The sequence below is a fragment of the Rhinolophus sinicus genome, linkage group LG05 (genome assembly GCF_036562045.2).
Source record: "Rhinolophus sinicus isolate RSC01 linkage group LG05, ASM3656204v1, whole genome shotgun sequence".
NCBI lineage: Eukaryota > Metazoa > Chordata > Mammalia > Chiroptera > Rhinolophidae > Rhinolophus > Rhinolophus sinicus.
The window spans coordinates 38,820,201-38,847,041 of record NC_133755.1 but is presented as its reverse complement, the minus strand read 5'-3'; the positions used below and the strand labels follow the sequence as shown (position 1 = coordinate 38,847,041).

At 32.2% G+C, this 26,841-nt stretch overlaps 1 protein-coding gene and 1 pseudogene across 3 annotated transcripts in view; both read left to right on the top strand.

The window, feature by feature from the left end:
- Positions 1-26,841, top strand: part of PPP4R3B (protein phosphatase 4 regulatory subunit 3B) — a 55,812-nt gene that overhangs the window by 10,897 nt on the left and 18,074 nt on the right. For 2 of the 3 annotated variants that reach the window (XM_019719723.2, XM_019719717.2), the window contains exons 3-11: positions 194-292; positions 7,443-8,066; positions 12,967-13,044; positions 14,150-14,266; positions 15,732-15,848; positions 21,230-21,361; positions 22,425-22,527; positions 24,718-24,759; positions 26,461-26,619. In XM_019719723.2, the coding sequence (XP_019575282.2) occupies positions 194-292; positions 7,443-8,066; positions 12,967-13,044; positions 14,150-14,266; positions 15,732-15,848; positions 21,230-21,361; positions 22,425-22,527; positions 24,718-24,759; positions 26,461-26,619 (1,471 nt within the window). Of the gene's footprint in view, positions 1-193; positions 293-7,442; positions 8,067-12,966; positions 13,045-14,149; positions 14,267-15,731; positions 15,849-21,229; positions 21,362-22,424; positions 22,533-23,860; positions 23,956-24,715; positions 24,760-26,460; positions 26,620-26,841 lie in introns of all 3 variants that reach the window. The other variant, XM_019719728.2, reaches the window with a different exon arrangement.
- Positions 17,951-18,778, top strand: LOC109439452 (cyclin-C; annotated as a pseudogene).

Genomic DNA, 26,841 nt, shown 5'->3' with positions numbered 1-26,841 from the left:
TTTTTCATTGCCAACAGTATGTTACTAAAGTTTCAAAGTATAATAAAGTATATGATGTCTAATGTACATTAGTTGAACTTATCAGGAGGCATTTGTCATTGCTATGCTGTTTTCTGTTTCTTTAATTTTTACTTATACTTTGTAGTTATTTCTTTTCTAGTGTGATGATGTAGAAATTTTTGTTTTTAAACAGGATACATTAATTGTTTGGTCAGAAGCTGAAAACTATGATCTGGCTCTAAGTTTTCAGGAAAAAGCTGGCTGTGATGAAATCTGGGAAAAAATTTGTCAGGTACGTATCTTTGAATAACATTTAACTTATATTTGTATGCATTCTTGAATTTTTTTTTTCTTTTTGCCTAAAAGATGTGTATTATAATGTTGAGAGATAATGTCTTCATGTGAGATTTTGGTAACCTAACCTGGAAATTTATATTTTACAGCAAATTCTTTTCCTTAAAATAAAAAACAAATTTATCATAGTTTTGTTTACTGCTTTAGATTTTGATGACATATATTCATAATTAATACCCTGCAAAATATCAAGATTTTTAAAAAAAAAAAAAATAATAATAATTATGTCCTAAGGCTTCTAGATTTTAAATAATTGGTCACTCATTTGCCTAGTGTTTGTGAATACTGTGTACCTGACACTAATGATCAAAGTGCTCAGGACTTCAACTCATGAAGAATTTAGAGTTTAGCAGGATACAGGATAGGTGGTAACTCAAGTAACTGGAAATTTTTTTAATAAAGTTTTAATTTCAGAAGTTTCAAATTTACAGAAAATCTGAGCAGGAAATATAGGGAGAGTTTCTATATACTCCCTTTCCTGACATCTCCCCACCGCCCCCCGTTTCCCGTGTTATTAGCATCTTATTAGTATGATATACTTGTCACAATTAATGAACTTTTCATACATTTATTATTCATCAATTATTATTCATCATTATTCACACATTATTATTAGCTAAATTCCATTCTTTATTCAGATATCATCAGCTTAAAACCCAGTGTCCTTTTTCTGTTTCAGGATCCCATTCAGGATTCCATGTTACATTTAATAGCTATGTCTCCTTCTCTGACAGTTGGTAACTGGATTTTAAATTAATCATAACATTCATTTTAACTACCGTTTTCTGTAAACAGAGATCACTGTTTCAGTGGTTGCTTAGTGTGATATTCTGTTATAGTGTTTTTTGACTATTGTCATTTTCACTTACATCAGCTTTGCTCTTTAATGATTCTTGTTACTGAAGTTTCTTCAGTTAGTTTTATGCGTCTGTCTACAATTATTTTTTTCCTTGGTCCTCACAATAACAGTGCCACACGCTGTAATAAAGTGGCCCAAGAAAGTGTTGTGTGAACCTTCTGATTCCATATGAAGCTTATTTGATGTGTGGCTCTAAATCACTAAACTTTTCTTAACTGGGAGTAGATGGTTTCTTTATTTCCTACCTCATATATTACTGTGTGTTAATATACTGCTAGAGCATTATTAGTATACATTATTAAATAGAAGAATTCCAGTTAAACAGTTGAAAACACTAAGCAAATATGATTTTGCTTTAGTTTGTATAATATGCATAGAATATAATCCAAATTGTTTTATCATTTCACCTTTGGTTTTGCCTATTTTTAACCTGTATATTTGGTGATGATAAGAAACTCCTAATTTTTATCCTTTTTTTTTTTCTCATGTGCTCTCCAGGGAATTGAGATTTAATTTTATGTTTGCAAAGTTTCTGTAGAGTGAAACGTAAGACCAAAAAATGCACGCTATCGCACACTTCACATGGCAGTAAACACTTGCTGTTCTAGTCTTGATTCAATAAACTTAAATCATGTGTTCATCCATGAAGTATGGGAAAAACTGGTCCATGAAAATAATGAAAGCATAATAAAGAATATAAAACTTTAAAAATAAAAAAAAGATAACTTTAATGTTTATAAGGCTGTTTAGAATATTAATAGCAGTATATAAAGACTAGCGTTTTTTGTTATAAATTCCTGAAAAGTGACATTTTGTATTCTACCCTCCTCTCATACCAGCATTGCAACTGAACATGTGTGTATACTCGGTATGTATTTAAAGAATGAATGAATGAAACAGAAGAGAAACATCTTTTTCAGAAGTAGGGTGGTGATTTATATATGTGCTAGAACATAAGTTTATATGGTTGATAATATTTTGTGGTAATTAGGTTGTACCTTGTCACATTTCTACCCTCCCCACACCTCAGCACTTACTGTTTAATATATGTTCTTGGATATACATATATTCTTGAAGACTTTGTACATATGTCCTAGAACTTTTTCCTGAAATTTAGTTCTTTTCACTCACGTAATTCAGGAGGTCCCCAAGACCACTCTCAGGTTCACTTAATTCACCAGAAAGACTTACAGAATTCTACAAAGCTGTTATAATCATGATTTCAGATTATTACAGCAAAATAATACAAATTAAAATTACCGATGGGAAAAGACTCATAAGGCAGGGTCTATAGGAGGGTTTCAGGCATGAACTTTCAGTTTTCTCAGGATAGCTGCACATACAGCACTTACTTCTTTCAGCAAGGAGTGTGGCAGCATGTACAGAGGGTTGCTGACCAGAGAAGCTTACCCATACCTTGTGTCCAGCATTTCATTGGGGGTTAGTCATAGAAGCGGGCTGACTGACCACATAGCTGCCTTTAGTTTCCAGCACTTTTGGAGGTTGACTTCCACCGTCAACCACATAGACATAGAATATGTGGTATATCCTAAGGCCTAAGACCAAGTTCCAGGTAAACAAAAACACTCTTATCAGACAGCATGTTCACAGTGGTTAGAAGTTACCTCTCAGGAGCTACACAAAGGCCAAACCTTTCTCTGGACAACATTATTAATCCTTTACTGCAAAGGCCACTCCTCGCCCTTGACCAAGACTCTTACAGCAAAATAACCATATTTGTCTAAGTATCTACATTTAGTATAGCGTTTACATGACAGATAGAGCAATAGTATCAGTATGAATATGTCCAACTTTTGGAGGAGCCAGTCTGGGATAAAGACAGATTTTTTAAAAAACAGCTACTTTGTCCTATAAAACCAATAATTTGATTGTTCATTTCCCTCTTTGATCAACTGCGATTTGTACTTTATGATAAACATGTACAGAACTGTTTAGCATAGAAATTAGGTGATAGTTAACAAAATCCACTTCCTCAGGCTAGTCTTTTTCTATCAGCATTACATGCTGAGGAGTCTTTAACTCAATCTCCTAATGTAATTGATCATCAATGTCAGTATTATAAGGCTTATGTACAGGTAGTTGAATCAACAATGCCAGTGTTCTACCATGTTGCATTATGGTAGTAGGTATAACCTGAAAAGTAAGAATCAATAGGTACTAGCACATTACTAGAATCCCACTTACTCATGAATAGTTGATTCAGTTCATCATCATATTGTATGACCAAATGTTTCCCAGAGTGGTGTCACTCATGTTTATTTACAGGCCCCCATTTGACCTTGTCAAGTTCTGAGAGCAGTGGTGGGTTGGTAAACATATGACTTCACCCTTCCAGGCATCTGGTATACTTAAGCTAAGAGAATATCATCTCTTACTCTAAGCCTTTCTTGAGGCATCAGTGTTAATTGGATTTCCTTCATTGTTTTACCTATGTATTCATTCCTTTGCCCTCATTTACTATTTCTCCTCCCCATTTGTCATTGATTTTTACCCAGACTTTGCCACCTTTGGAAGGGATTTTAGATTTGGCCACTGATGGTTCAGCAAGGTTAATTTTTTTACTGCACAACTTTCAAGATATATGCATGTTGCTGAATATACATTTAGTTTATTGTTCCTAACAGCGTGGTATTCCACAGAAACCATACATTATGTTTTATTTTTCAGTTCTAGGAGGTCATTGCTGACCTTTGAAAAAAACAGTTTCAATTTCAGTAAAAACCATATTACTCAGTCATTTTTTAAACCCTTATGATGAGAAAGTAGAACTGCTCTGAAAAAGTTTGACGCTCAGAGAACAGTAAGTATCGTAGGGGAATGCAAATGATAGAACTAAAAGAACCATTGGAAAGGCAGAAGTTACAAAAACAAGAGCTAAGATAATTGATATCTTTTGAGCTTTTAGAAAGCATAAAGTCAAAAGTACATATCTAGTAAATTTTAACATCATAAAATGGTGGAGACATTTTCTTTGAAACACATGAAATGGGTGACAGTAAGTTGTGAGATGGAGAAGAATGTTAGAGGAAGATGAGTACTGATGATAGCCTCTTCTTCGCAAAGGAAAGAAAGTCTTCTGAGACTTAAAGAGAAAAGTAATAGTGTTTAACACTTGAAAAGGAAAAAAAGAAAAAGCACAGCTATAAGGGACTAGGAGTGTGGAAAAGAGAAATTTTCATTGAGAACCTTATTGATAGTGTGGGTATATTGTGAACCCATTCAGCACAGTTAGTTGACTGACTTTAACGATTTTAAAGTCAGATTATACTGTACTGGCAAAATCCTAAAATGTCAGTGGTTTGTCACAACAAAAGTTTGTTTTTCCCTAATGCTGTTTGACCAGTGAGGGACAGGGTTGGAGGGGAAGGGACTGTGCTCACCAGAGCCACTCAGGAACCACCCAGGTTGATAGAGTTCATTTTAATACTTCCAAGACCATTGCAAAGTGGGAAGGAAAGGTGGCAAATCAGAGCACTGGCTATTAAAAGTTTCTGCCCAGGAGTTACACATGGTTGGCTCACATTTCATGGACCAAAGCAAATCACACAGCTACATCTAACTTCAGGAGGCAAAGAACTCATGTGCCCCCAAAGGGAGAGAACCAGAACTACATGGTGGACAGCACTCCTGACAACTAAATAGACACTTAGACACTTGGGTTGATGTGGGATTGACAGATAAAATCAATGGAAGTTAAGTTTAGGAGAGAATCCGGGAAGCTTGTAAGGATCAATGCTAGATAACACAAATAAATAAGCCATAATCTAGTGAATGCTTCTGGAACTATACTTTTATTCTTTTTTTTTTAAGATTTTATTGGGGAAGGGGAACAGGACTTTATTGGGGAACAGTGTGTACTTCCAGGCCTTTTTTCCAAGTCAAGTTGCTGTCCCTTCAATCTCAGTTGTGGAGGGTGCCGTTCAGCTTCAAGTTGTCCTTTCCGTCTTAGTTGTGGAAGATGCAGCTCAGCTCCAGGTCCAGTTGCCATTTTCTAGTTGCAGGGGGCACAGCCCACAATCCCTTGCGGGAGTCAAACTGGCAACCTTGTGGTTGAGAGGACGAGCTCCAACCAACTGAGCCATCCAGGAGCTCAGCGGCAGCTCAGCTCAAGGTGCCGTGTTCAATCCTAGTTGCAGGGGGCGGAGCCCACCATCCCTTGCAGGACTCGAGGAGTTGAACCGGCAACCTTGTGGTTGAGAGCCCACCGGCCCATGTGGGAATCGAACCGGCAGCCCCCGGAGTTAGGAGCATGGAGCTCCAACCACCTGAGCCACCGGGCCAGCCCTATACTTTTATTCTTAAGCAACTGCAAACTATATTCATTTGAAGTGTAAGTTAACTCCTCTGATTCCCTCAATCTTCCTTTATAACCTCTGATTCCTCTTCCTGTTTCTTTCCCACCTCCCACTGCACCTTTCTCTGGTTACTATCAGTCTTCTGACTTTAACTGTTGCCCTAATACTAAATCTCTATCTTCTGTCCTATTCTTTTCCCTAAGTAGTAGGCCCCAGTTTTTAGTTGTCAGCTGGATATTCAAACACTCAAACTCAGTAAAACTGAACTCTTACTAAACATTCCACTCCCATGTTCCCAGTTTTTGTTAAATGAGCCATAACCTTCCTAATGACAGGTTTTAAACAATGGGGTCACTTGTGCTTCCTTCTCTAAGCTGTAGCTAGCCCTCACCTGTCCCACCATTACTATCCAAACTCAGTTGTTCGTGTGCACTTTGAAATGACACCCTGATTTATCTGTGTTCTCAAATTTATCCCATACAACTGATACCAGGTGAACTTTCTAAAGAACAGTCCTGCACATTCACTTCCTTGCACAAAAATCCAAGTGTTTTAGCTTGACATTCCACAATTGGACTTCAGTCTACATTTCCTGTTTTGCTCTTTGCCATATGCATGTCACATGTTTTCATCTCTGCCCCTGTGCTGTTCCTCTGGCACTTTGAATACCTTTATCCCCTATCTGATTCTTACCCATCTTTGAAAGCCCACTTAAGGTCTCAAATGCCACTGCTTTTATGATTCCTTCCTTGTATTCTCTCCTCTCCCCCCTCCTTTCTCCAGGATCTAGAAGGACTTTCTCTTCCTCCAAATTTCCATTGTATTTTATCTGAACTGCTCCTCTGAACCTGTTACGTATACTTTCCTTATATTTATGTGTCAGTCTCCCAAAGCCCAGCTATTGATAACTGAGAAGTAAAAGTTCTCTCATCCCTCTAGGAAAAAACAATTGTTTTGTGTGCATCAGTATACCTGTCTACTTCTTTCTTTAAGCTCTTAGATAGTTTTTCATGTGTGGTTTTGGTGAATTTGGAAATTTGTGGAACTTTTTGTACTGAGGACATATGGGGTGTTTTGAGGTAGAAAAGAGGATAATTGAACTCTTGTGTTAGGAATTAGAAAAAATTTATGAAAAGTAAGGTTTTAAACATTTTTAATGTTAAATAGAGGAATTTGCTGTAGAAAGTTTGTAGCCATGCTTTTTTTTTGAGCTATCACCCTGAATCATAAAATAGTTCTTTATTCATTATGTTGTGATGTTTATCTAGCTAATTAGAACTTGGAGGCTTTATCACACATGTTAAATGAATACCATTAAAAGAAATAGATATTATTTTTTAGAGCAGTTTCAGACTCATGTGAAAGCAAATGTTTTTCTGAAAGCGAATTTCAAAAGTAATTTGAGGAAATCTTATTTTCTTACTCTTGAATGTACAAGCCATTGGGTTTTAATTTGGTTTAAACTCAGTAGTGTCCTTGTCAGGCCAATGTAATGGTGCTTTAAGAATCATACATAGTGAATTTGGGGACCTAGAGAAAAGTTACCTTCTGCAAAATTCAAAAATACTGCGTATAGTGCAATTATTAAACAATTTTATACATGGTTATTACATGATTTTTTAACATCACAAATCTATAGAACATCGGTTGAAATAGGTTATCAGGGATCACAGTTAACCTTAAGTTATAAGAAAATTAGAGGGGAATTTCTCTCTAACTTAGATCAAATGATTGACTCTAGACTGGGTGTATTTTCCCCCTCTACACTTCACTTTTAATTAGCAGTGATTGTGTTACTAGTATAGATTCTTTGTGAGGTATTTTTACTTAAATACAATGGCCAATGATGTGATTTCCAAAATTTTGAATTCTTTTGTATTTTAAGGTAACCATCTGTACTTGGATATTTTTAGGTTCAAGGTAAGGATCCATCAGTGGAAGTCACACAGGACCTCATTGATGAGTCAGAAGAAGAACGATTTGAAGAAATGCCCGAAACCAGTCATCTGATTGACCTGCCCACGTGTGAACTCAATAAACTTGAAGAGATTGCTGACTTAGTTACCTCAGTTCTCTCCTCACCTATCCGTAGGGAAAAGCTGGCTCTGGCCTTGGAAAACGAAGGCTATATTAAAAAACTACTGCAGCTGTTCCAAGCTTGTGAGAACCTAGAAAACACTGAAGGCTTACACCATTTGTATGAAATTATTAGAGGAATCTTATTCCTAAATAAGGCAACTCTGTTTGAAGTAATGTTTTCTGATGAGTGTATCATGGATGTCGTGGGATGCCTTGAATATGACCCTGCTTTGGCGCAGCCAAAAAGGCATAGAGAATTCCTAACCAAAACTGCAAAGTTTAAGGAAGTTATACCAATAACAGACTCTGAACTAAGGCAAAAAATACATCAGACTTACAGGGTGCAGTACATTCAGGACATCATTTTGCCTACACCATCCGTTTTTGAAGAGAATTTTCTTTCTACTCTTACGTCTTTTATTTTCTTCAACAAAGTTGAGATAGTCAGCATGTTGCAGGTAAGTAAACTTAAGCTGTTCTTCACAATAATGTTTTCAGAGACTTAGTTTCCTTAATAGTTCAAGCTGCTGTTCAATCCTTTTTGAAAGATTTCTTTTGTTTACGTCATGACTTCTGAAGGAGAATCATTTCTTAATGTGACCTTTTATATTTTTAAGTGTCCTGTGACGTAGCTGGGTGTTTTTTAACTTTATTTTTTGCTTTTTATAAATTGTGGTAGAATATACATGACATAAAATTCACCATTTTAGCCATTAAATGTACAATTTGTAACATTTAAGGACATTCACAGTATAATATACCCATCACCTCTATTCCCAGAATTTTTTCATCATCCCAAACAAAAGCAGCTATTTTTAAAAGTATCTTTTATTCCATTTTATTACTGGGATAGTATAGCTGTGTGCTTAAAGCTTCCCAAATAATTCAGATATGCAGCCAGGATTGAGAAACAGTCGTTAATTTTCAGGAAATGATAGTTAGTCAAATTCTTTGCTATGTGAGGTTGATTTTATTCTGTCTCCTGGAATTGTAAAATAGGAGTTTTATTCCATGTTTATTATGTTAATCCTTTATATTTTTAATAGTGTAGTAAATATGATTTTGAAGCGTTTGCTTTACTTATGATAGTATACTATATGCAGAGTTTTCTGTGTAACTGTCTTTGTTATTTCCCTATGTGTCACTGAGTTTCTGGAGCCACTACTGTACACTTTGTATAGTGGTTCTCAAGTATGGTCTATGTGTCCCTAGAGCCTTTTTAGAGAAGTTTGTGAGGTTTTTTTCCGTTTTCCAACGTCATGTCACTATGATGCTATATTTTCTTTATTATATTTCAACCAAAACAATATATCACAACGGACTGAATGCTGAAGAAAATATGAAAATCTAGCTGTCTTCTCTTAAGCCAAACATTAAAGAGATTTGTAAAAGTGTAAAACAGAGCCCCTCTTTCTAAATTTTTAAAACTTTGGGTCATATAGTTCCTTCTCATAAAAAATATTTACAAACATATAGCTTATTTTTAAAACAAATTAATGTTTTTAGATGTCTCAGTTTTAAGTATGGTAAATATTGATAAACATAAATATAATAAAAGCTCTTTGGTTCCCTCACTAATTTTTAAGAGTTTAGAGGGTTCCTGAGACCAAAAAGTTGAGAATCTCTGACTTAGTATTTAGTTATGAGACACCATTTTATGATACTTCCAACCATTATTCACCTATTATCGGTATACTTTTTGTACAGCGTTTACTTCTCCAGATCATTCTTTTACCTAGCAGTTTTTTTGTTATTCCACAAAATAAGTGTCAGGAAAGTTAGACTTACACATTACATTTCATTTACAATATATGGGACCTGCCTTTTAAAAATGATACAGTGCAATTCAGGGTGCCATTTCATTTCCTGGCAGAAAAACAGTTGCACTCAGGAGATTAGAAATAGACCCATACAATATAGTTGATGTAAAGGACCCAGTGACAGAAGCTGACGTGGAGCTTTCAAATGACTGTTTTTGACTTAAGAAGGGTTGCCAAAACCTAGTAAATTAGTGCTTTTTAATGTTTTAAAAAATAAATTATGCAAATTATAAATATAACATTCTACATGTCGTTTTATGTATTTTGTGATTATTTGTGAAGGCTATAATTATATAAATCAAGTGTAGCTTTAAAAAAAATAGTCTTACTCATTTCTGGTCCATGAAATGCATTCAATGAAATAGCCAGGTACTGTGAACTACCTGTTGTTTATCTAGGGTTTACCACTTAATTATCTCTTATGTGTCAACCATGATGCTGAATTCAATTTTCAACAGTGTGAGAAAAAGTAATTAAGATTATGGCCATTGGCCTGTAAAGTCTCATTTCCTAAAGCCCTACTGTGAGATCTCCATGTAAAAATTTTGTGGCTACGTATTAGGTATTTCCAGATGCCCTTCTGGCTAAGTAGTGTACAGATCTGTAGCTTCTGAAATGAATGTCAACCTGCTGTTGCATGAGTTACATAAGGCAAATGAAAATATAAGAATTTTATCTAACTGGACCAAAATGAGGTAATGCAAAGGTACAAAATTCCTAGCCTAAATTAGGTTAATTACCTGAGAAATTGTATGAACGCATTCAGTGTGGTCACTGGCTCCTAGTATGTACTCTAAGACGTTGAGATTCTCTTAAGCATGATGGGGGCCTAAGATTTCAGTTGGCTTGAATTTTCTAGCTAATTGCAGTTCAAAATTCCTTGTGCCCAGAATTGAGAAATATACTTAAATATGTTGACCTAAAAGCCAGTAATACAGTGAAGTTATTTCCACAGAGACAGCTACAGATTAAGGTCCTTTTCAGAACTAGTTTTAACTTTTCCCTTCACTAGAAATGATAGTGGACAGGTATCTAAAATGTAGACATTTTAACATACAACATATATTTCCACTATTCCGTAGATGAAAGTTGAGCTAAAAACAAACCCCATAGGATCAATGACTTAGTTCGCTTTTGACATACTTTGCATATATCAAGATTTCAATGTCTAATTCTCTTTTATCCCAATTACTACTGAAATGTGTAAAATCTTAGAAAACCTTTAAGAAAACAACTGTTTGTAATACAATTCTTCATTTTGTTTTAGAGGTTTTTGGAACCCCGTATAGGATTTAACATACTAAATTTTATCTTACGAGATTTGTCCCATTCTGTGTGTGTGTGTGTGTGTGTGTGTGTGTGTGTGTGTGTCTGTCTTTTGCTTTGGTTTGTTTCAAGACCAAAGTCTACTTAGGAATCTGTCCTGTAGTTTATTTTATCTGGTAGGAGTGACAAAAACCTCATTATGCAGGAGACTTGGATTCCAAATCCATCTCTGTCACTAGCTATCCTCAGGTAAGTCCACTGTTTGTACCTCAGTCTCATGAAATTTAAAATTGAACTAGGCAATCTCTAGGTAATCTCTTAAAGCCTGATCTAATTCTAAGTTTCTGTGTTTATATGATTCTAAAAATGGTGACTGGGTCCTGGGTTTTGATTTTTGGGGTTTTTGTGTGTGCCTGTAAGTGATCTAAAGAGACTAGTTATAGCTTGGAGAACAAGAGATTTAGAGAAAAATATTCCAACTGTATTTATGATAGGCTTTAAGCTGTCAATCAATTTCCTTAATATGTACATTGGAACAGAGTGCTTTTGTAGAATATGATCAAGAATAATGTTAGAAATCGGGGGGGAAAAGCAACCTAGAAGTCAAAGAATTCTCCTAGCAGACTATATAGTACTTGAAATTACCTCTATTTATACTTTATGTAGTTCTGTCAGCATGCAATTAATGAATCACATACAAAGAACTTAAATGGGAAATAGCATTTATCAAGAATTGGAACTGTTTTCCTATGAAGATATTTTGAAAAGGTTAAAAATCTTTAGACAAAAAAAGGAAGATTTAATCTGGGAGAGTTGCAGGAAGTTAAAAATGTATTAAAAGGTACAAATGGAGGTAAATGTGTACTTATTCACCAAAACGTAAAATATTCAGGTGAAAAGAATTTGGAAAAAGTGATTTAAGTAAAAGATGATTGAGTATATCTGAAGTTGAACTCTCAGAAAATGGATCACACACAGTGTATAAATGTCCCAAAGGAGTCAAAATAAGTAACAAAAGAAACACCATTCTAAGTGAGATTAATGAAAGGAGTTATCTCTCAGTGCTGTGTCTTTGAGTTGATGTATAGTGGGAGAACATGTTATATTCTCCATGATCATACCTGATGGTTTTCATTCATTTATTATTACACACACACACACACACACACACACACACACACACACACACACACCCCATCTTATTCAGAAAGGCTTTAAGGGCTTTCATAGATGATCTATAGTAAGAAGGGCAGGTATTTGAGATATATCCTTTACATATCATGGTTTGATTTTATTATGAGCCATGCAGGTATCACAATTACAGGCATTTTTAAAACATGCTACTTTAATTAAAATTAATGCAAACTATATTTCATAAAAGTGGATTTTGAAGATAATTGAAACTTTTTAAAAGCACAATTTTATTTTAGCAGGTTGATGGAAATCTCTAAAGTAAATTGCAATATTCATGTCAATTTTTTCCTTTATAATTTAATACTACATGCTTATTATAGAAAATTGAAAAATATAGATAAGAAAAAAAAACACTCATAATCTGTCACCAAAAGATGATAATTAACATTTTAATATTCATCCTTTCTAGACTTGAGACACAAATTTATGTTAAAAATAAGATCATACGGTACATACTCTACTATGTTTTTCTGTTTATCCTTTTTAACAGTGCTTAGAGAAATTAACACATATCTGTCTTAATACTTCAGAGTCATCAGTGTGAAAAGCAGTTATTGTAGTGTTTTGTTTTGAGTTATATCCTTGGGGACCACAGAATGTGTAAGACTCTCTACCAGATGTACCTAGATTAATATATTTCATGAGTTTGTGTATTTTAAAAGTCTTTTTAATTTTATCTGCCAGAATTCAGCCTCCTTTATCTGCTGTACTTGTTCCATATTTGTAATTTTTCTAACCTGCTATGGGCTGGTAATGAGATCTTCTAACTTGTTTGAATTATGTTTGAATTAAGAGTAAATAAAACCTGAGAGGAGCTAGAGAAGCTCTAAGTTAAAGTAAATGAGTGTTCATGCAAGACTTCTAGAACATCTTTTTGTTCTCCAAAAAGTTCTTTATAGTTAAGATTTCTGGTTAAATGAAATATTAATGTATATATAACTAATATTGAATGGTGCAGTCAAGTTTCAAAAATTATAACATGAATATGCCCTGGAATTATAATTTGTGTAGAACATACAAATGGGTGTAACTTTATAGTTTTGTTTGTATTTCTTAGTAATTATTTTTTCTCATGTAGGAAGATGAGAAGTTTTTATCTGAAGTGTTTGCACAATTAACAGATGAGGCTACAGATGATGATAAACGGCGTGAATTGGTAAGTTATTCTTGAAATTCAAACCCTTAAAAAGTACTTACTCTTTTGGCATATAGGCCTTTAATATTGAATCTGTTAATGTAAAAGAGAGTTTTTTATAATTAGTATGACATGAAAGATAGGTACTTAAATTATACTATAAATGATTATTCTCAAAGTTTCTTAAACTTAATGTTTTGTGTATTTTAGAAATTTCTTAAAGATATTTTGATGTGGGTTTTTCTCCCAATGAGGAGAATGGTGTACCTTACAAATCCCAAAATCAGATATGTCGTTCATGTTAAGACAGAACTACAAACTTATACATTTTCATAGTTGTAGATGTTCATGTTATAAAGATGCTTTTCTTTTTAAACAAGTGGTAAGGAGAATGCTTCTTAAATAAAAGAATGATAAATAATTGCTTCTTGGAAATGTTTTTTCTTTTTTGAATGTGTTTGTAATTATTTTTTTGAAAATAAACCATGCTTTGGAGAAAGAAAATTGTGATTTGTGTTTACCAGCAATTTGCCGTTTTTTTTAACATTATAATCAGTACTTGGGTTTTAAGAAGTAATGAAAGATTACTGCCTTAAAATCTACCAAGTCACTTTCATTGTATTTCTTTATTAATAGCTTACTCAATTTTCTCATTTATGAAATTAGTCTTTTACACTAGGAAATCTGTAATGTCCTTTCCAATTTTTAAAAATTAAATCATACTTCTGAAGTCTCCCTGGAAACTCAGCAACTGTTTATTATAGCATGGTTACTATGAAAATGTATGCTCAAATTCAAAATATCTGTCTTATATGGCATTTTTACACCTTAATCATAAATTTAGAATAATGTGTGTGTGTGTCATCTGAGAGTCCACACATAATGTGGATGCTGTAATGTGTTTAGACTTAATTGTTCAATGTTTGAGAAATAATGCAAGGTTTGCTTTTAATGGGAGGCTAGTTTCTAATAGGTTCTTTAATATGGGTTTTGAGGAGCCAGGATACTCTGAAAAGTCAAGGTCCATGAGAAAGGTGAATTCCACACTGGGGTTGATCACATTATAGTGTGCGGCAGCTTTACCTTTATGTGTGTCCATGTCTCACTGTACTTTCTAACATTACAGGTTAATTTTTTCAAGGAATTTTGTGCATTTTCTCAGACATTACAACCTCAAAACAGGGATGCATTTTTCAAAACTTTGGCAAAGTTGGGGATTCTTCCTGCTCTTGAAATTGTAATGGTAACTATACAGCTTTTTTTCATGTTTTTGAAATTGTGAATTTGTAATAGATTTATATTAAGGATGGAAAGTATTTATTATAGTAATGCATATTGAATTTTATAATTTAAGATATGATTCACTTGATAGTGAATTACTACAAGAGTGTTTCAGTCTTCAGATTTTTATTAAGTTAAATTTATAATATTAATATGTAATCACTTCCATATAATATGGCTTCAGGTAAATAAAAATCCTACATGTTATTATTACAAGACTATTTTCTCTTCTGTAACAATATTAAGTGTGTTTCATAAAAACTAACAAAAATCTTTTTTGGATCAGTGAGTGGAGTAAGGGCAGATTGACCCAAAGGGCCTCATGCTGCAATATTGGGTTAGGGCAATGGTTCTCATATTTTTGTTTGAGTTTTATTATATGAAAAATTAAAATTGAGAAAATTTTCAAGTATTTAATTCATTTTAAGATAATAACCCATTATATGTTAACATAAATAATACAACTTTTATGAAAAAATAATTTTTCCAAAACAAAAAAAAATATTTCATGAAAGACTGGCATTGTTTCACTTTTTTTGTGCCAATCCCTTTAATGTCTGGTTTAATCGATAGCTAGAGCTTCTGTGTTTTAATTTGTTGTGATATCACATGTCTTTTAGCCTCTGGAGAAATCCACTATATTTGTGATAGACTGAAAGTGAAAAAGGCTAATGATGCCTTAGTATTATTTATTATTATGAAAATAGTTTTACTCTCATACTGTTCCTGAAAAGAGTCTTAGACCCCTCATCAGCATTCTCTGGACCACACGAAGAGATCTGCTGAAGATCTGCTGAGTTCAGAGAATGTTTTCAGAATCACCTGGAGATTTTGTAACAAATCATGTATCCTTCACGTGTTGAGGGGGAAAAAGCATTCAGGAGGATCACTACCTTAGAAACCTAAGTTTTGGAAAAGAGGGAAAATGCCCAAAGTGTTTTCAAAAGCATCCCCTATTAGGAGAGTCATAAAAGAGAGAATCAGTTATTAAGGTGTAAAGTAATTGGCAAATCCAGGACCAAAGACAGATTCTGGAAGGTTTTGAAGCTTTAACTAGGAGACATCATTCACATTTTTGCATATAATTAAATCAAGAACTCTTCCCTGCAACCCCCGCCCGTCCAAAAAAAACTTGTTACAGCATTTGTGAGGCATTGCTTTATAACCCTGCACTGATTCTTATTTTTAAATTCTCTGAATATTTATATTTGTATTGGTAAAAATCTGGCTGAAACTAATCCAGCCGCCTAAAAGTCTTTAATATTTCTAAATGAAAAGGAAGGAAAGGCTGGAGAGGGTATATATTTTGATTCCAGTGCAATTAAATCCAAAAAGTTAGAGGTGTACATAATTTTGGAAAAGAAAAGGAAAACACAAGCATAACTTCTGTTAACAGTCTCTAAGTAACCTATTTTTCCTTTGATCAGGGCATGGATGATTTGCAAGTCAGATCGGCTGCTACAGATATATTTTCTTATCTAGTAGAGTTTAGTCCATCCATGGTCCGAGAATTTGTAATGCAAGAAGCCCAGCAGAGTGACGATGTAAGTAATAATGCTCTGGTTCTGTGTGAATTACCTGTAAAGTAGTGTTTGCAAATTATCAAGAGAAAAGGCCCCATAATCTTAATCTATTATAAAGCAAAATAATAGATTTCTGATCATTTGTGACTTTGGCAAACCCAGAATATATGCCAATTGATTTGTATTGTATTTGACTGGCAATTGGATTGATTGTACAAAAAAAAAACACAGATAGATTATCACGGAATAAAATTCTTACATGTTGGTTTTTTAAAAATTCCAAATGCTAATGAAATATAATTTCAAGCCCATAGGTCTGGCACTTACCTAGCATCACTAAGAAGTTAACTTTCACTTGTTCAAATGTGTATTTTTCTTTTTTTTTTTTTAGTGGGATGAACGTTTAATAATGAGACCAGTGTTGCAGTTTCCCACTTTAGAAATATTTATACTTTCCCCTTAAACTAATTTTAAGACAAAATGAACATATAACAATAATTTAAAGTACTCTTTCTTGTATTAAATGTATTTTAGTGTTTAGAAAATAACTAAAATATAATTATGTCCCTTAAAGGTTTTGAATCCCAGTGTTACCTTTATCCTTGTATGAGTTACTAGTAAATAAAACTAGTTTTATGTTTAATCTCTTAACTTAGATTTTTATGTCTATCTTTGATAGATATTTCCTTTCTTTTTTTTTTAAGTTTTATTAAGAATCAGTTTGGGCTTATGGTATAGTTTAGGCAGTAGAAAGAAATAGAAGAAATATTTTGGGTTAAGTATATTTTAAAGCTTTTTTAAAACCCCAAAAATACTAAATCTGACTAGAAATAAATACCTAGTTTATCTCACTGTTGACGTTCTGATCTTAGTGCCATCCTTTACAAAAGATAACTTAGAAATTAACACTCAGTATTCTATCCTTAGTGATGTGTGTGATGAAAAGCATTCATCATAAAATCTCTCAGACCATGAGAAAGTAAGCTACTAACTTTAAGAATTCTTAACTTTTAAAGCTTTTATTTGTTTTCATTAGAAATATTGTTTACATTTAATTGATGCATGAAACTTAAAGAAGTTACTGATTTTTAACTATAAAAAGTCCCTTTCTCAATTTGTCTTACAATCACAGTCGTCAAGGCCTTTCATGTCCCTGAATTTTTTGCTATCTAGCAATTCTATAATTAAAAATGTTTTGTTGCCTCAAAATAATTTTTAGCCCACAAAAAAGGATAAATTGCAATTTTTTTAATTTTCAAGATTAAGGATCCTGTATTGCTGAATTCTATATTTGGTTAGTGGCAACTTTTAAAATGAAAAAGAAATAATTTACATGTGTAGTCATTGGGTAATTGAAATTTTGATGTCCCTTTAAAATAAATGTACAGCATTCAAACTTCTTTCTAATACTATAGAACAGACTTGGTTTTAGGAACATATATTAAAATATAACATGTATTGAGACACTAGGAAATATTAACATTTTTTACTATACTCATTATTTCTATCCAAGCTGGAAGAGTGGATTTTTCAGTAATTACTGTCTTTTTGTTATGCCACAGATTTCACATTTTTATGCTAATGGCCTGTGAAACATCCAGTAAAAACTTATTTTAGAACCTACCTGGATAAGTAATACAGCTCTTACTGAACTACTTATTTTGGCAGGTATTTTCACTGTATTTCTCACTTAGGAATAAATCCTTTTTTTTTCTTTTAAGGTATAATAGCATTGGGGTTCTTTCTTTTTAATTGAATTTTTTATGTAAGTTTAGTTGGTTGGGATTTTTTTTTAAGAGTCCATGTTTTTATTTTTAAAGGACTTTCAAAAATACTTTTAAATGTTTCATACTGAAAGATTTATAAAATTATATATACGGAATTTACTTCAAAATAATTCTGGAGAGTGAAATTTGCCATAATAAGAGATTGAGGAGCATGGTTACTCCTCGGGTTGGTCAGTCTATGGTTGCTCAGTGGGTCGCTCTGCCGGATGGTGCTTTTTTCATCAGGGCAAGCTGTGTTCCATGGCAGACCTCGCGTTATTTGCATCGGATTTTGATAAACAAGATCTGTTGAAGGAATATCAAAAAAAGTTTCTCAGAAGAATATTGGAAATTACGTAGTTTTTACAAACGTTATCCAAGCATTAGGTAAACATCTTAAATTAAGACAAGTTATCACCACTGCTACAGTCTATTTCAAGTGATTCTATGCCAGGTATTCTCTAAAAGGTATAGATCCTGTATTAATGGCTCCTACATGTGTGTTTTTGGCATCCAAACTAGAGGTATTTGAAGTAGTCTCAAATACAAAATTGATTTCTGCACTACTTCTGTATTAAGAACTAGATTTTCATATGCCTTTCCAAAGGAATTTCCTTATAGATTGAACCATATATTAGAATGTGAATTCTGTCTTCTACAACTAATGGATTGTTGCTTGATAGTGTATCAGCCTTAAAGACCTTTCCTCCACGATGTGCAGGACATTGGCCAAGAAAACATGTTGCTTCCCCTTGCATGGAGGATAGTGAATGATACCTCCAGAACGGATCTTTGCCTACTGTATCCTCCTTTCATGATAGCTTTAGCTTGCCTACATGTAGCCTGTGTTGTAGAGCAGAAAGATCCAGACAGTGGTCTGCTGAGCTTTCTGTGGATATGGAGATGATTTTGGAAATAATCAGGGTTATTTTAAAACTATATGAGCAATGGAAGAATTTTGATGAGAAAAGAGATGGCAACTATTCTTAGTAAGATGCCGAAAACAAAACCTGCTCCAAACAGTGAAGGAGAGCAGGGTCCAAATGGGAGTCAGAACTCTAGCTACAGCCAACCTTAAAACATTCCGAAGAATTCCGTAATGGATCAATTGGAAATAAACCACTGGACAAATTTCAGTAATGTCTTCAGTGCAACACAAATAAAAATGAATAGCTTGTTTCTGTCAAGCATATTGGGAAGTGATTTTATTTTTGCAAAATAAGTTTTTCCTTACATAATTTTATTCTAGTACATAATTGATTAAAATACCTTGATTATAAAAGTTGAGAAAGGTCCAAAGGGGACCTACAGACAGACATTTCAAAATTAATAGCTCTTGATAAGTATAATATTTTTAAATTTGGAAAATATAAATTGTAGCTTTTTATTCAGCCTGGAAACATGAAGCATATTTTGTTTAAAATTGTCTTTGGTCACTGAAAGACCAAAAAAGGACATAGTCAAATATATGAAGGGTTTTTTTTCCCCCTCCTTAAGTTAAACTTTAAACTTGTATTTAAGGAATCAAAATCCTGGAAGATTTTCGTAATGATATTGATAATTTCAGGGAAATTAATCAAGTATCTATTGATTTAAAAGTGCATTTTATTCAGTAGTTTATTTAGTGTCTTGCCGTGGAAGATACTAGCACAGCCTAGCAGAGAAGTGCAATATGTGCAGCATACTTCGACATTTTCAAAATTATATTAATTCCATAACCATTTTGAAATGCGCAAACTTTTTTTAAAATCCTACATGAAGTTATTTACATTTATTCACTGTTAATCAGGCATTTTGAAATTGAATAAAACACCATAATATGGTTGAAATTTGGTAACATTTTTAATGTTAATTTTTACTCTACTGTCAAGTTTTTTATATGACATATGCACCCTAGTTTATTTTTGTGTCTTAGTGTGGATTTACAAATTTATTACTGGAATCTTGAGCCAGGAACACAATCAGGTTTCAGACCAGTTTGATACTGGCTGTTCTTAATTCTCATATGAGCGTAGGAATTAAGACTAAATGTTAAGTCGGTGCAACTGCGCTGTCTGTGGAATTTAATAAATTAATCATTTTCTTCAGACTTGAAAGAGAGTGATAAATAAAATTTGTAGTTACAGAATATTGATGTACAATTTAAGGGTTAATTTTTTTTTATAAATCAGTTGTGAACAATGAGTTATTAAACATTAACTTCAGTATAAAACTGCAAAAAAAAAAATTCTCCAGCTTAAAAAAAAAAGAAATTGTCATAATAAGTTAAAAAAATACATCAGTTAATCTCTACGGGTTGGTTAATATTTTATATAGAACATACCACATTTTATTTCTTAAAATTGTATCTTTTTTTTTTACTTTTTTTTTTTTAATTAAATGCAATAGTATTGTTTTGAAGAAAGCTCACTGGCTGACACCTTTTTGTAATATCTGAACATTTTATATGAGGTATACTTGACTGAACACACCAGAATAAGAAACCGCAGCAGATTAATGTAGAATCAATCTGCTCTTTTCCCTCTAATTGAAATAAGGTTTGGGTCTGGATTTATAAATGTAACTCTGTGAATTTTATTTCATAATTCCCCTTTGAAAAAAATTTTGTTCTGTCTCTATTATGATAGAATTGATTTATGGGTGTTCAAATTTTGAAACATGATAGAGAGTGGGATTCTTATTTTAAGCAGTTAAGTTGCTTTGACATAGTTTTGTTGGTTCTTTATTGCATTTAAGTTTACAAAAAACTTCACGAGGAATATTATTTTTAAATAACACAGTGTATTAAGTTTGAGATGGGCCAGCAAAACAAAATAATAATAAAAAGTGCTTTATACTGAAACTTTATTACTTTACAGAATTCTCCCCACTTAAGGTATTTATCTTCATTCCATGCAGTTCCCTTATTTCATCTCCTTCAGTTACTATCTTTCTTCTCCCAATAATAAACATATTTTTAAGTCCACTGAGTTAATGTCAAAACTTTTTTCTTTCATATGAACAATCTCTTTGTATCCTAATTTAATGCTCAAGATTTCTACTTTAAAAATACAAGCAGGAGACAAAATTTGTTTCTGCAAGCTGCTTTGTGGCTCTTTAAGACCCAAGAGCATGTTACTAATACAATAATAAATCTATTAGCATTGAATTATTACATAACATAATGTGCATCCTCTCGCCTCCTGTGGAGAGTTGTATACTGGGTTATTTTTTCTGAGTTTGTTGATAGAAAGGATTTTCTAATTAGAAGCTGAGATAAGCTATGTTTTGGGATCGCATGATGTGTGATCTTGCTTGTTTAGTCAGCTTCTAAATTCATACCTGACACTGAAACCTGGAATGAGAATGTTAGAAGCTCCAGTGAACAAGAATCACTAGTAAAAGGTTTTGTTTTCCATTTCCCTATATTGATGGTGTCGTAAGCTGTAGCATGCTCTTTCTTTTTTTCTTTAGGTTTTTTTTTTTTTTTCCACTCCAGTATTTTTATAGAACTTTGGAAAACATTAGAAAGAAAAAAAGTTTAAATAAGTTCATCTATTCTTTGGGGTTTTTTCCTTTGTGATTTTGATTTTGTTCTTTCAGCTGGTATATTTATCTTATATCGAAACCAGGTCTAATGGAAATGTTTTCTTTCAGGATATCCTCCTCATTAATGTAGTAATTGAACAAATGATCTGTGATACTGATCCTGAGCTAGGAGGTGCTGTTCAGTTAATGGGACTTCTTCGTACTCTAATTGATCCAGAGAACATGCTGGCTACAACTAATGTAAGAAATTACTCTGAAATAAAAAGCATTTTTATGTAATCAGTTTTAGATTATTTTATATATAATAATTATGCATATATATATAAATTCTATGTAGATATAAGATTTTTGAAAATCACAATTTTGGAAAACAATAAATAAATACTTAAGTATTTTTACACTTGGTATTCAAGTAGCAACGTATTCCTGTAGCAGTTCATTGGGGCAAAATACAATATTGTAATCTGTTAAGATCTTAGTGAAATGTTAGCACTTCTATTTAGGGCCTTTTTAAAAATTAACGTTCAATAAAGTGAGTTATACTGAAGTATACACTTAACAATGGTTAAGATGGTAAATTTTATGTTTTTTATGAAAAAAAGAAAAAATATATGCTGAATGATCTCAACTTCACAGTAAAAGAGGTAAAAAAAAAAAAAAAAAAAAGATTTATTCCAGAGTATTAAGAGTGATTGTCTCAAAACAATGGAATATTTTTCCTTTATAAAATTCCCTTATATTTAGAGAACACATATAGTATTTTTAAATCATTGCAAGTTAATGGTATCAGTTGTATAAAAAACAGTAGCCCAGAAAATCAAAAAGCATTATTTCCCAAATTTTCAAGTAATAGATTTGAAAAAAATTGTAAATAGATCGAAATTCTATCCTGTTTCTAGTGGTTTTATAAATCAGTTTGGTGGTTTTTCAAATTTGGATACATTGTGAAATCTGGGATTTCAAATTTTAAGCAGTTAAGTTGCTCTCACATTGCTTGATTGATTTGAGTCTTCATTTCATTTCAGATCACAAGCATATTTGGGAAAAAAGCATTCTGAATAATTTTCAGAAAAACTTTCTGTAATACTATCTGATCTTTTTCATTTTTAAATTGAATTTGTAATGTGAAATAGATTTGATTTTTAAATTCTGCGGAAATATAAGGTTAAGGTGACTATAACTAATTTTTTTTGTTCTTTCACAATATCTTAAAGTATGTTATTTGTGTATAACCCACACTGCTAATTCTTAAATATGTTTTATTATAAAGATAATAAAGTATTTTTTAAATTCTGTGTTTCAGAAAACTGAAAAAAGTGAATTTTTAAATTTCTTCTACATCCATTGTATGCATGTCCTCACAGCACCACTTTTGACCAATACTTCAGAAGACAAATGTGAAAAGGGTAGGGTATCTTACTTACCTGTTTATGATTTCTATTTTTTAAAGAGTAAAATAAGTATTGTAACTAACAGACTGTTTACTAGGTGCTTTATATGAGAAGGAAATTACTACTGAAATATAAACTGCAATATAAAATGATTTTCTTTCTGAGTGTCTGTGTTAGAGAATGATATAGAAAATGGGGCAAAAAGTAATAAACCTTGAGGAACAGAGATATACACACTTAGTAGAAGAAGATTGTTCCCAAAATTGTTAGAGTTGATATCTACAGTAAGAGCAAACAGTATATTGCCTACATTAGAAAATCCAAGGATACCATCATTTTGGAGAACAATTTGGCAATACAGTAAAAGTTCTCCAATTTCACTACATAAGGATCAGAAAGGGATGGGGTTAATCAAAAAAGTTGGTTAAAACAGAGAACAGTTTAAAAATAAGCTCTTTGTAAGCATTTACTCTAAACGCTGACTCATTTGCTCATATATTCTACAGGGTCAAGGCTTTTTATTTTTAATATGTGTTTTTTATTGTATTTCCATATTATCTTTCTTGTATAAACTATACTCATAATTAATCAGCTACAATTTCTGGTTTCAGTCTATTAAAGTGGAGTGAAAACCTAAAGCTACTTTAAAAGCAATCTGAATACAGGTTTTATGTACTTCCCATTAAGTAGTCAGTTGTGTATTTCTGATTTGGCAACAATTTTTTTATTGAATTCTGTATTGTCTTTATTATGTAATATATACTGTATTTCATCAGTGCAATATTTAAATTAGTAATCATACTAACAAATATAACTAACATAAACAAAGCATTAACTCTGATCAGAATACAACTCAACTTCTGAAATAAGATGTGTGGGACATATTCTCTGAGACTGTTGGTTAATTTGTTGAGTAAGTTAAGAAGTCAGTAAAGAGAATGTCTACTAAACTAATTAAGTTGTAGATTGGGCAGACCTGCATAATACCATCAGTTCCATTTCTGAGTATACATCCTAGGGAACATTTATGCATATGCATGACAGGTACAAGAATGTTGCATTTTTCGTGGTAGGAAAAAAGTGTCATATATTTGTTTAATGGAATACTATACAGCAGTTAAATATAATTGAATTTTGATTTAGCATCTGACTAGTTCTCAAAAATAGAAAGTTGAATGGGTAAAACACATTTTTTGTTTTATTTATATGAATTAAAATAAATGCATTTTTAACGTTAATTTTAAAATAAAACACTTCCAGCATACAGAAATGTTTAGGTAATAGTATAACAGTCATCCATATACTTTCTGTTGGCACTATTGAAACTAACTTGCCATAGTTTATTCAGACTTTTTTTTTTTTTAAAGAAAATTACAGATGCTATTGGAGTTTTCTGTGTACCCCTTCACATTCTCATTCCACACCACCCACCCCCTTTCCTCAAGGAATGCTGAATCTGGAGTTTATAACCCCTATGTTTGTTTATATTATTGTGACATTTGTAATGTATTATTTTTCATATTTTCACACTTGATATTCATTGACTTCCATTCTGCATTTTTTTTCTTTTTACCCACTGCTATTTTTGAGATCTATCCATATTGATACCTAGAGTTCTTATTTATTTTTAACTCTTGTATAGTATTCTCTTATATGAGTATGCTGTAATTTAGCCATTCTGCTTCTAATATACATTTAAATTGTTTCCAACTTTTTGCTATTACAAACAATGATCCAATATACATTGTGTTTCCCTACACAAATGTGCTCCAAGATATGTGCTGATAAATTGGAGCTTATAATGTTCCATTTATTTTAGTTTTTAAAAAGTTCAAAGACTAACTCACTTATTAACATGCGTGTTATTCTGGAAATTAAGAAATTCCTGTATACAGAGAAATATCCTAATTGTTAGAGGATGACTAAGAGAGGATAAAAGAAGATACACCAGTCTTATTTCTGGTTGTAATCTCACTATTTTATCAGAATATTTATAATATTGCCTTTTAATAATTCCTCATCTGAACCCGATTCTATAAAAGCTTGCAGGTAGAGGTATAAAATTTGACTGAAGCAACTAATTTTTAATGGTAATTATGCAGATAAAATGAGATTGTGATCAAAGATATGCTTCGTATAGTATACTGCTAGGGAAATGTGAGATACTATTACTGAAGTAGCTGATTTTTAAATTTTTTTTATTAGATAATATAGTTGGATCTAATAAAAACAGCACGATTTGTCCTGGTAAGTATCAATTCTTATTTTATGAACTAATGCAAATTACAAACTTTTTCCTATTCAGAATATAATGCATTTGTACAAGACTAAGACAGGTATATTTTCAACAAAAACAAAATCCAAAAAACATTTACTTGTTTCTTTATTATAAAGAAAAAATTCCACTTTCACCAATATAAGATGGAAGACCATTTGGAATTTTGTTTTTGGTTTTTCCTATATATTTAGAACTTGTTTTCTGACTTTTTAAGAAGACATCTTAATATTGAGGATTTAGTTCATTCTTATTTTTGAAATCTAGTAAACTAAGGCCAATTAGGAACCAGTATTCATGACAGCCTTATGTTTTGTTTGTTAAGTATTGTTTGTTTGTTAAGTATTGTTTATGAATCTGAGTATAAATACTGTTACTTTTACTTGTTGCATGCATACCGGCTATGAGCCAGTAGTATGGAAAATGTGCACGTGTGCACCTATTGTCTTGTCTTTTCTACCAGACTCATAAAAGCTATAGGAAAGCCAGTTTCAAATAAGGAGACAGTTCAGTTACTGGGTAAATTGGAGATATGAGTCATTTCATGTCCAAATTTGGGAAAGTGACAGCAAGATGTTTAATTAACACTGTAGATCATTGTTACAAAATCTTTTGTAAATAAAATTTGGGAATTGAGGAACTAAAAGAATTTGTTTTTAATGGAAGGGACTAGTTCAAATATTGGCTGTGATGTTGGCTGTTATACAAATTGGTCTGGAGCAAGTAAAACTGTTTACTTGCCTTTAAAGTATAAAAGATCTTTGAAATACCAAAATTGTATTTCGTATATTTAATGGTCATTCTGTTATTGAAAATAATGTTAATTTATTCATGATAACAACATACTTGCACAAAATATCTGTGTAATCTTGAAAAATAAAACCGTTGGACTAGATGATGTCGATTATTTTTTCTATTTTATAAGACTGTGATTCCAGAATTTGCTCACAGTTTAATATTTCTTTGTCTAAAGCATTTGTAATAGGTGTGGGTAATTACCTATATAAATCCTTGACATATGTTCAATTTTGATGTTCAGGAAGCAGTTTGAAATCATTCCATGAATGTATAAACCAAAGCCTCTTGAGGAAAAAAAGCTAGTGTATTTCAGTAGGCCTCTCATGGATATCATGGTTTGATGTTAAAAAAATTTTGATGTAATGTTTTTCACTTGATATTGAAGTAGCCAAAAATGTCCTTTCCTTAAAGATGTCTTTAAAGAAAGCATATTAATTTTTCTTGGAAAATTTGCATTGTACCAATTTAGGCAAAAAGTTTGAGGTACTTCCTCTTTATGGTGGACCCTTTTATAGATTTATTAATAATAATAATGAAAGCATGTATTAAGGAAACATTACAAAGAAAATCTCAATGCATTGAGGCTTTTATTATCATGTTTTTAGATTTTTATTGAAGTTTTTTTTCCTCTTAGCATTATTAAATATTTTATATAAGAGCCTTAAAAAGTATCTATTTACTAGGTAAAACTAGAAATACTTCTGGAGAGTCTGCCTAATGAAAAAGTAAAAATCTGTAGCTTCTTTAATTGATATAAAAATGAGGAGGAAATACAATTTTACTTTTGCTCTAAAATATAGAATGCAAGCTTTATTCTCTTTGTTTAGATGTATTACAGTATTTATTTTATTTTCATGTGATGACTTTTTTTGTAGATAATTATCAAACAGCACAGCTGCTTGCCTTAATTTTAGAGCTACTCACATTTTGTGTGGAACATCACACATATCACATAAAAAACTATATTATGAATAAGGACTTGCTAAGAAGAGTCTTGGTCTTGATGAATTCAAAGCATACTTTCCTGGCCTTGTGTAAGTAACAATTTAAATGAAGAGTCTTATAAAATGTTTTAAGGAACAACATTTATAATAGAGATAAAAGCCAAAGTAACCCATGTGAATTTATTTATTTTAAGCCGTATGTATGCTAGTAAAGAGATGATTGTGAGAAGTAGTAATCTTTAAAGGATAATAGGTCATAGTGCTTACTCAGCCTCATTTGCTCACATTTAGATTCAGTTAGCTTAATTGAAA